The sequence below is a fragment of the Bos javanicus genome, chromosome 8 (assembly GCF_032452875.1).
Source record: "Bos javanicus breed banteng chromosome 8, ARS-OSU_banteng_1.0, whole genome shotgun sequence".
Lineage (NCBI taxonomy): Eukaryota > Metazoa > Chordata > Mammalia > Artiodactyla > Bovidae > Bos > Bos javanicus.
The window spans coordinates 25,338,768-25,349,471 of record NC_083875.1 but is presented as its reverse complement, the minus strand read 5'-3'; the positions used below and the strand labels follow the sequence as shown (position 1 = coordinate 25,349,471).

Below are 10,704 nucleotides of genomic sequence, written 5' to 3'. Positions count from 1 at the left end.
ATGGCATTGAAACATGTATAATATCATATATGAAACGAGTCGCCAGTCCAGGTTCGATGCACGATACTGGATGCTTGGGGCTGGTGCACTGGGACGACCCAGAGGGATGGTATGGGGAGGGAGGAGGGAGGAGGGTTCAGGATGGATTTTCTTTTAAAAATTAAAAAAAAAAAAAAATCAAATGACATTAATCAACACTCAGTAAATGGTTGTCAAAATGAACAGTAAGTCCTGATTGTCCTCTGTTCCTTTGAATCCTTGCAGTGAAATGTCTACAATGGTGTGTCAATTTCTTGAGATCTTGAGAGTTTCAATTAGCCAAAGGTAAGGATTATTCCAAAACAACACTTCTTTTGAGTCAATAGTTTTATTTCTATTACTTTTCACACCAGGGAGACTTAGTTACATAAAGTGAGATATTCTATGAGTTGATTACCAGTAGTAGAAGCACAAAGGTGTGGAAAGTGTAACATGAACACAGTGAAGAAACGCCCTTTTTCAGAGTGAAGTCCATGTGACAGAAACATATTATTCCAAACAGCCTATTTACAAATAAATATAGCTTTCAATCTATGTACAGACATATTCACAGAGGATAAACTGATGCAAAATTTCCATACGTCTTGTCAGCCAGCGAAAACTTGCTCATATTGAACAAAACACACACAGAATGACAAAAGTAATTTGGAAGTGCATCGGCTGGATTCTTGTAGGGGCAAGTGCGTCTTTAAAATGGAGGTGAATGGAGGAAACGTGAGATGACATCTATCCCTAAAAAGACCCTTTACAAAAATGGCATTCTGATATCTGTAATATAACCTGTTCCAGAAACAGTTTGCAAGTTCTAGGCCAAATGCCTATGTTGGGGTCAATGTTGATAACCTGTTCTATGTTTTAACATGATGCAAAGAACAAAAGTATAATTTACCTCTCCTTTAGTGCTAGCAGCCACTTCATTAAACCAGGAAGATAGTTTTGGTTACTCTGTGATGGCTTTTTTGAGACTGCAGATTGCTTGGAGATGGAAGCTGTTGCTTCTGGAGTTTTTTTTTTAAAGTGGAGCAGAAGAAAAACATCCAGGCTAGACGCAGGGCACACATATGAACTCTGTGCAGGGTTCAACAGAATTGTATGCCAACAGAGGTCCCCTCGTCCAGATGGGGAGTCTCTGCACTTTCAAGAAACACTTCTGACCACAAAACAGCCCCCAACAGAAGCATCATCGCCTCCAGGTCCAGACAATCTTTCTTTAGGGCGAATGGCCAATTAAACATTAAGTTCATGGGGCTGGTCAATTTAACACACTTATTTACTCTGTATGGATAATTTAGGTACCCAGGTGGTTGATATTTCTAGGCTTTTAAGTGCCTTTTAGCCATTCTTTTTAGCTTTTACTCAAATCATATAAGAAATTCTGTTGAAGTATAACATTAAAGTTTTCAGTTGTGGGAACATCTGTACGTATACGTATGTAAGTAGTCTACCATACTGGGCCAGGAATTATGTAGTTTAGCAGAAAAGAAAAAAAACCCCAATGCATTATGAATTCTTCTGTTTTACATGTTTTCCCAAGGAAGGTTTATAATTTAGGCAGAATAAATTATTGATAAATTGTATATCTCTATTTGCCATTTTTATAAGGGAACTTCTTAGACCCATCCTGTATTTATATAAGAACTCAAACCTTAAATTTTCCAGGTGTATATTTGCTAATTATCCATTTCACTCTTCTTATGGGTGAACCTTGCTTTACATAACAAATGGATTCCTGAAAAACAGTAAATCTATAACTTAAAAAAGGAAAATATTTCCACTATAGTATTAGAACTTGCTATTTAACAAGCTATTTTGAAAGTGAAGAATGTTTTTGTGAAATGAAAAATTTCTTTGATTTTCAGTTTTATTAAAGTACACATCTAAACTTTATCAGTAGATTAGGATTGTCTAGAACAATAATTATATGCCTTAAAAAGAGAACAGATAAACTCCAATTTACAACAAACAATACAAAACAGGAATGACTCATGGACTGCTTATTGATTGACTATATTCAGAAGCCCTGAATATATGTATTATTGGTATTTTATGGCTTTAATTAAGACAATTGTCTCTTATGAAGTACTATAAAGTGCAATATTAAAAAATTAAAAAACCCAAAAGGCATCCATTGTCCTTCAGTTTTATCCTGATGAGAAGAATTAGAGATTTGTTTAATTAAATGGCAAAGAATTTTCTACTCTTAATTCATGCATGTAATTTCATCCTTAAAATTATTTTATTCAGGGATTCAGGCAGGCGTCATCCACACATTCATTCTTTTTCTTTTGTGATGACATGATTTAAAAAATTAGTATTCTCTTTTGTTTAGTTGAGTGCGTTTCAAGAACTATCAGTCTCAAAGTCTTAGTTACTTTCAGATCCACTATAAAGGAATGTGCAACCTAATATGTGAGAATGCAGGAGCAAGTTCCCAGCCTTTTGGTGAACTGCAGCCCATTTTCCCGGGCCAGGACACTAGTCAATGATCTTACAATTCCCATCCAGCCCACCACACATGGAAGTAAATGTGCTGCAAGACTGGGATATGAGAGGCAGTCCAGTCATTTCCCTCGTTTCCTATTGAGAGCAAAAATGCAAATTCCTTTTGGTAAATCAATGCAGGTAAGTGTAGATCCGGAGTTTCTGAATGATCTCCAGTGCTGTCTCCCCCATTCTGAGTTCTTAATGAGTGTAGGATTGTGACCTTAAAGACTAAGTGCATGAATTTGACCTCACCAGAGCCTCAACTTTTCACCAGAGGACAAATGCCTATTAGTACTTATTGAGTCGAGGCCCTCTGGTGCTCTTAAGGTGTAGTTGAGATTCTAGTCTCTTGTGGTGGTGAATTCTGTACACATTTTAGTATCATTGAGGAGGAATTCCCCACCCTGAAGAAACAGTTGATTATAAAAAACATAAGATGCTGGGGACCCAGGGCTAGCATTTTTCTATCTTCACCTTAATGCAAAGATGAAGGAAAAGCTCATTAGAGTTGCCAGGTACAAGTGAAGCGGGGAGGCTGGTGGTGAGAACCCGGAAGGGGAGTAAGCACTCGGCCCAACCTAGACTTGAAAATTGGAAGTGGGATTAGAAAGAAACAGATTGAAACTTAGTAAGGCCCAAGAAAGAGGGGCTCCTGGAGGTAAGAACACTCAACCAAATGCACCCAGGCAAGCTGAGAAACACGCCTGCTTCACCCGAATGCCTTGCAGAAAGATATGAAGTCAGGGAACACGAGGTTAGTGTGAATTAGCAACGAAGTGCGAATTTCTAAAAGGTAAGGGCCACAGAGAGGTCCTGAAACGGGGGCAAACACTGGGTCTGAGGCTGTCCTTCCATCTTTTTCATACCTTATACTTGTGTCATGATTAGTCAAAAGGTTCCTGATTTCAGAGCAACATCAAGCATCTTAAAGGCTTAGTAGAGAAGAATTTAAAAATTATTGAGGGTTAGAAAAAAAAGACTCAGAAATAAAAATCTAAAGATACTTTGGATGAAAATAGAGAAAGGGTCCCATAGTAGTGACTCCCAGCTCTGTAGGGGTAAATAGTGAACAGTGCCCAGATGTAGCTCTTTTCTGCTGAACAGACGAAAAAAAAAAAAAAGGTAAACTCATTTCCCTGGGGGGTCAGGGGTGAACTGGAGGAAGACTTCTCTGACATGATGGCTGTCAATGTTAACAGTTGATGGGTCTGGGTTATACCAGGAACATCAGTGCTAAGGATTCCTCCTGCAAAGGGGCTGTCGTTTGGATCAGGGTGATAGGTTGAACAAGCTCTCTTGACAGAATTAAACCTTTGGCAAACTCAAGGTAAATTCCATGGAACTCTTTCAGACCAAGGTCTTTTACCTCCTTTAAAAAAATTCTTTAAGGTGTTTCAGTCTGTCAATCAATCATTTAGTGGAAGGGCTTCGGCTTAATTTGGTGTTCCATAGCGTCTCTCACTACTTGTTCACTGATTTGAATAGAGCTGTCTATCCAGTCACAGTTACAGGCTGATTTTTCTTAAAAACCTGGCTGACTTGGGGATTTCTGGGTCCTGTTGCCTATTCTCACTTTGTTTAAAGGAAAGTGTCACCAAAGACCATGATGGAAACCAGGGGGTGCCGGGCAAGGAGATGCCCCGGGTGGGAGGGAAGTGGGGAGAGGGGCAGTGAGCACACTGTTTACGGGCATCGAGGTGGAAAGCGTGCACGACTTCCTCAACAAACAGGAGCGCACCTGTGTCTTCTACAGTCATCTAAATGCTCACGGCGATATCTGGCCAAAGTCAGTGCCATTTTAAAGCTCCCCGTGAAGTGGGGGGAACACAAGCGTGATCGTCTCCTGATAAGGAAGGAGTTCATCTGGCTTTGAGTATGTCTTGCTTGCTTTTCTTGTCAGCTAGGTATTTCAAAGAATAGGAAGCTGTGGGATTAAAAAACTAAACACAAAGCTACAAAGGCAAGGCGCAGTAGAGTGGAGGCCCTTTCTTCCCAAGGCATTCTTGACAGAGAACATTTTTTTTTTCTGGGACTCTATGTAAACTTCTTTCAGTGGGGAAAAAAAGCCTGAAATTTGTCATTATTTAACACTATATATATATATCTCAACAGGACACTGGCTTTCTTGGGGATCCTAGTAAAAGTAAATTAATTCTCCATTTCTTCCTTTTCCTTATTATTTTGCACTAACTCTCTTCATGACCAGCCGTTACCTACTAATTGAAGACAGTCTTACTGAGGGAGGTTCAGGAGTTGAGGATAAGTCTTTTAAAAATATTAAGCCAAGTGGTTATGTAAGATCTGGCTTAGCAAGTCTGGACATTAGCTTCTGAAACAAGTTTTCAGGAGACAGTTGATTTTTCCAGAAATCACCATGAGAACAGGTTCCCTTTATTTCTTCTAGAACAGAGCTGCTACTTGGAGAAGTACCCCACTCCAGTACTCTTGCCTGGACAATTCCATGGATGGAGGAGCCTGGTAGGCTACAGTCCATTGGGTTGCGAAGAGTCGGATATAACTGAGTGACTTCACTTTCACTTTTCACTTTCATGCATTGGAGAAGGAAATGGCAACCCACTCCAGTCTTCTTGCCTGGAGAATCCCAGGGATGGGGGAGCCTGGTGGGCTGCTGTCTATGGGGTCACACAGAGTCGGATACGACTGAAGTGACTTAGCAGCAGCAGCAGAGCTGCTACTTACAGCCACTTAATTATTAGAGTAACAATCTGTCCAGGTGTAGGGAGCATGGCATGCTTTTAATCTTGTGTGTGTGTGTGTGTGTGTGTGTTGGTATATGTACAGAAGAAAGCAGATTGAAGTTTTCTGAAATGCTTGGATTCAGATGGGCATTAGACCCATGTCAGATATGCCAATTAGCGATTTCAGCAGAGTGGTTTTCCAGCTGTCTTTCTGGCCAGCAGCTTTAGCTGCTGTCACATCCTTGGCCAGCTTTCTGTTAAGGTGGTCTGGGGGTGGCAGTGCTCCCCTTGACAGCTCATTCCAGTCACAGGGGAGTGTAAGAGCTGTAAGCAATGGTGGGGAGTGGGCTTAATTTCCCTGCCCAGCAGGGATGTACATTAATATTATCAAATGTCTCATCGGCAAGGCAGCTGTGTTTAGCCGAAAGGCCTCCAAACACCTGATTCACGTCTTCCCTAGAAAATAAATTATAATGGCCCCTGTCAGCTGACACCTGTTAGAAGCCTTACAAAGCATTTTCCCCGAATATGAAACAGTTCCCTGCCTCTTTTTATAATCTTCTGGGCAAGGCTTTAGGAAATTCTGCTGCATCGGCCAAACTGATAACATCCCTCTGCCTTAGTCTCTGCATGGCTGTGTTTTCTTGATCTGCCCCGCCTGGCTCAGCTTAGATTTGGGAAGCTGCCTGCAGATCGTCTCATCTCCAGCCTCAGTTCTTTAGGGTCTAGTCAGGTTCAGAAGGCAGCTGGACTCAGCATGGGCATTCCAAGATGCAACTGAGAAGGTTCTTTTTGAGTATTCTCAGCGCAAGCCAAGTTGTTCTCCTGTCCTGAGCCTGCCTAGGGTGTCAGGGGAGGTGACAGCAAGCAAGACCTGCTTGGTTCACGGCAGGTAAAGGGAGCCACTTGGGGACAGCTTGTTTATTTTAGATCAAACAGTAAGAGGTGGGCTCTTGAATTTTTGATATTTTATACCCTGCTCCAGAAAAGCAAAGAGGTTATCAGTACTCTCAGTTTTTTCCCCCTGAAAAAAACACGAGTTTTTTCCATCGTGTATTCTTTGCCTCTACATCCACATTAGCGGTACGACTGGCGACTTCTCTAAGGCTGTGAATCTATATTCTTGGGGCAAGAAAATATACAAGAAAGGTGCCTATGTGGATGTTTGGATGGCCTTGTGGACAAAGCACACCTCATGCGAGCAGGAGGAAATGTTCCCTTTGGTCACTGGTGTGCATGTCTTCCCTTTTCCTTCACTAAGGCAAACTTTGATGCTCCCTGCTTTTGAATTCTGAATATAATTGGGTCAGAGGGTGATGATGTAAGTGATATACAGTGTACAGATAGATTTGGTATGAAGATACATATGTATTTATACAGGCCCTAGGGATGAGCTACTCAGAAAACCATGTTGTGGAAAGTTCTTTCTTATAATTATGGTAATAATTCAAATGCTTTTAAAGATCCACTGTTGCACCTATAGTCTTCTCTCTGGGTTTAGCCAAGCCCAGCACATAACCTCACAGACACCTTATGGGGGACAGACGCCTGCATACCGGCAAGCGAGAGGACACTCCACACCCTTGAGGTGAGAAGTGGGCTTGGAAATAGCATCTTCTCAAATGCAATCAATTTTCATGATTGACAACACTCCTTCAGAAGGGAGCTCCCAGGTAAGTCAACGCTTTCAGGCTGCTTGTATGAGTCTTCACCGTGAGCTGAGAATGAACAGGAAAGACAGACAGGGGGCAGGGAAGAGCCAGAAGAAGAACAGGGTTGCACCCAACACCCCTCATCCTTTCTGGATTTACACAGTTTATCTGCTGCTGAGTCAGTCACCTATTCAATCCTTCTTTCACACAACAAACCAGTCAATAATATATATTTACACAACAAACAACTCTGCTCCCCTTCAAGTAACGCACAGGGAAAGCCATCAGAGTGTCTAACTCAATGTTCACTGGTTCCTTCTCTTTCAAAGGAATCAGCACAAATTCTTGTCTCAACACAAAATCCTGCCCTTGAAGCAGGATACCTGGATCTCTCTCTCATACAACTGACCACTCAATTTTGCAAAGCTGGAGAGACTGGGAAGCTGGCCTTTTGGGCCAGCATCTTGGCTGCTGCCATTGTGGCTTCTTGCTTTCCCATTGGGCCTCCACTTGGAAGAGCAACAGTGGGCACTGCCTGTGACTGCTGTGCTGTGTAGGGTGAGCTGAGGTTTTGTGGAAGGAATGCTGAGCTTGATCTTGATCTTTACTCCGTTGTGAGCATTGCATTCTGTCTCCCTGTGTTAGGAGGGATGCGCTCACAGCAAGATCATAGCAGCAGCACTGACACAACAGACTGGGGAGAGGAAATCACATGGAGTAGTCCTCAGACGCGGGGTGTGCCCACTTAGATGTAGGAGGGCTACACGATAAGGGGTGTCTTCTATTTACTTTCAAATGATTATAAGGATGCAAGGTTTGGGGAAATGAAAAACTGCATATTTTTCACTCATTTAGTCTGCCTCACCTTTTTCTCTGTTGGTTTTATTGCCATAGACCTGAGAAATCATATAAAGTGTCAAACAGAACTTGTGAGTACTGAATGGATGAAATGAAAATGTCCCATGAATGCTCTGGAAATCAGAACCTCAGAGTGACTGGCTTGAAGCCAGTGTAAAGAGGCTGTTGAGCATAGTCTGCAGTGCACTCTGTGAGCTGGAAAGACTCCCTGGTGGGGACCCTCATGGCAGGAGAGACCAAGTCCTGGTCCTGGAACTACCAGACAGAGGACCCAGAAAACGTCCTGGTGAACAAACACCTTTCCAAACAGCTCTAAGCTGCCTCAGTCCACGCAGTACCGATCTGCGTCAATCTAGTTCTACTGGTTGGAGGAAGAGTGATGTCTTTCTTCAGCCACTGAAGCCCTTGATGACCACACTGGAAGATGCTTTAAAGAACCACACCGTTAGGGAGCAAGTTCCACTGAGCACCTCTGCTGGATGGCATTTCTTAGTGCATATCCAGGCTCTCTTGGCAGGCATTTTGATTATACATCAAGCACCTTAGCATCAAGATACGTCTGAATGACAATTACAGCTAAATGTGCCCCCTTCTTTGGATGATAATGGGACATGCATTGGAACAATATAGGTTCAGTTTATATAGTTTTGCTGTCCTAGAAGAGCACTAATTTGGTTTGCAATCATATTTTCTACTTGCATGCTGGGGCACTATATAAAAAAACAAACAACCTCTCCCAAACCCAACCCTGGTCACCTCCTCCTTGTCCCAAACCAGCATCTGCCCAACCTGGGTTTTACCTCCAGATGTCCCAATAACCCTGTGGGTTTCAGATAGTGTACCTCAGTTAGATTGGGCAGATGGTCTTCCCAGTTTGGCTTGTGGGAATGTTTTGGAGGGCTCATATTAGGTTCTCTATGGACCCTTTCCACCCAGCCCTACCTCCTGCAACATATATTCCTTAAACAGCCGTCATACCAGGCAGAATCCCAATATGTCCAAGGTAGGTTGAAGTTCACAGCAATGATTCTCTCAGCTCACCTCTTGCAATTAAGAGGTAAAGCTCAGACTGAAGGTTGATGCCCCTCTTCAAATAGGTACTAGAAATATATTAGAGCTGTCCCTGAAAAGATGCAGTTGTATTCATATATATATATACATATGACTTCATATATATATATATATATATATATATATATATATATATATATATAAGTTTTCTTTGTGTCTGTATACAGGTATAGACTACTCTCTAGGTGTGGAAGGAGAGGTATCAGTACAGGAACAGGCAGGGGTGTGTTCAGGTGCATCTATATATAATATGTATATTTTATATGTATATATATCACTTTTGTCATTGTTTGCATCATTATGACGAATATACCTCTGACCAGCAAGGAGTACCTGTCAGCGATGCAGGCTGAGAAGCCCCAGACGCGGGGATCTGTTTGTCACTTGCATGGAGCTGCTGCAGGAGGCAAGGGTGGGAGCAGCCCCATGAAACGAGCTGGCCCTGCGCAAATCCATCCCTCGTCAAGTCCGCCAAGGAGGGACGCTCAGAAAGCCCCAGGCTGTGGGCCTGCTGCCTCTTCTCCGGAGGTCACAGAGCCTACAACCCAGAGAGGGGAGGGACTGTCCATGCTGTTGGCTCAAGATATGGCTTTTCCTGCTAGATGGAGACAGGGCACACGAGGATTCTGTCTTCCAGGAGGACGCTGACCACCAGGAACACAAAGTAGAGGCCGAACATAATGAAGCCCAGCACTTTGTTCATCCGCCATTTGCAGAGGGCGATGGAGAGGATGACGAAGAGCAGCATGATGAAGAGGAGGACGATGGCACAGAAGAGCCCATTGCTGCTGACGGCCACAGGCTGGAACCTGTGAATGACCGTGTAGAGGAGCCAGGGCAGTGGGAGCCTGTGGGGAGAAGCAGCGTAGACGCGGGGCATAGTCAGACACGCTGAGGAAGGCACAGGATGGAACATGAGCTGCTTGGGGTCTGATCGGAAACCAGTGTCCTGTTAAGTTCACCATGACTCGCGCCTGGTTGGCCCAGGCGATCATATATGGAAGTCAAGTGACCTTTAAAAACCTTTATTTCCTGACAGAATGAGGGAGAGCAGAGAGAATTTGTTCTCTGGTTAAATAAGATCAAAGGTTGCTGCAGGTGATTTCTTTTTTTTTTTTTTTTTACTTTTTTTATTCAATTTTAATTAAAAAAAAATTATACATGTGTCTGAATTTGATTTGAAACAATTTTTTTTTGGATTCCTTTCAAAGATTAAAGTGTTATCCTTAGCCCTAAGGAGATGAGTTGGAGGATGTGTACAGCGTGACAGGAGGAGATGATAAAATGTTGAAAAGGGTATAGAAATTAGCAGTGAAAATGGCCAACTTATTATTTTTTAAATGGAGACAGAGACTGACAATGACACACGCATGCACACATCCAATTCTGGTGAAGCTGCGGTTGACAGAACTACAAACAGGTAAAAACCCTTTGGGGCAAATACAACATTTTTAATACTTCTGACCTATCAGTTCGGTTGTCAGGGATCAAGCAGAAGGAATAATTCAAAATGCAGAGGCAACTTGTTTCAGAAAGATGATCATTCCAGTGTTACTCTGAGTAGTGAAACATCAGGACACCTTAATCTCATATAACAGGCAGTTAGTTAAATAGCAAACTGTTAAGTCAATGTAATGTTATATAGCTATTAAAATCATAAACTTAAGATGATACAGGCAAATGCCCATGATATGATTCTATAAAAAGGATACACATAAAAATAGCAATTTAATTTCAATAATGAATTAGAGAGGTGTTGGTTTGTATTTATGTTTTATATATGCTTATATGTTGGCTTGTATTATGCTTTATGTGTATTTCTAAATCCTTTACCTTGAGTATGTATCAAGAAGAAAATGCTACCAAGACTATGGAGAAACTGTTACACTCAATATATTGCT

The 10,704-nt window shown here is 42.1% G+C and overlaps 1 protein-coding gene across 3 annotated transcripts in view; it reads right to left on the bottom strand.

The window, feature by feature from the left end:
- Positions 1 to 348: 348 nt before the first annotated feature.
- SLC24A2 (solute carrier family 24 member 2) overlaps positions 349 to 10,704 on the bottom strand; it is a 292,349-nt gene continuing 281,993 nt past the window's right edge. For all 3 annotated transcript variants that reach the window (XM_061425191.1, XM_061425193.1, XM_061425194.1), the window contains one exon: positions 349 to 9,651. In XM_061425191.1, the coding sequence (XP_061281175.1) occupies positions 9,402 to 9,651 (250 nt within the window). In that variant the 3' untranslated portion in view covers positions 349 to 9,401. The remainder of the gene's footprint in view (positions 9,652 to 10,704) is intronic.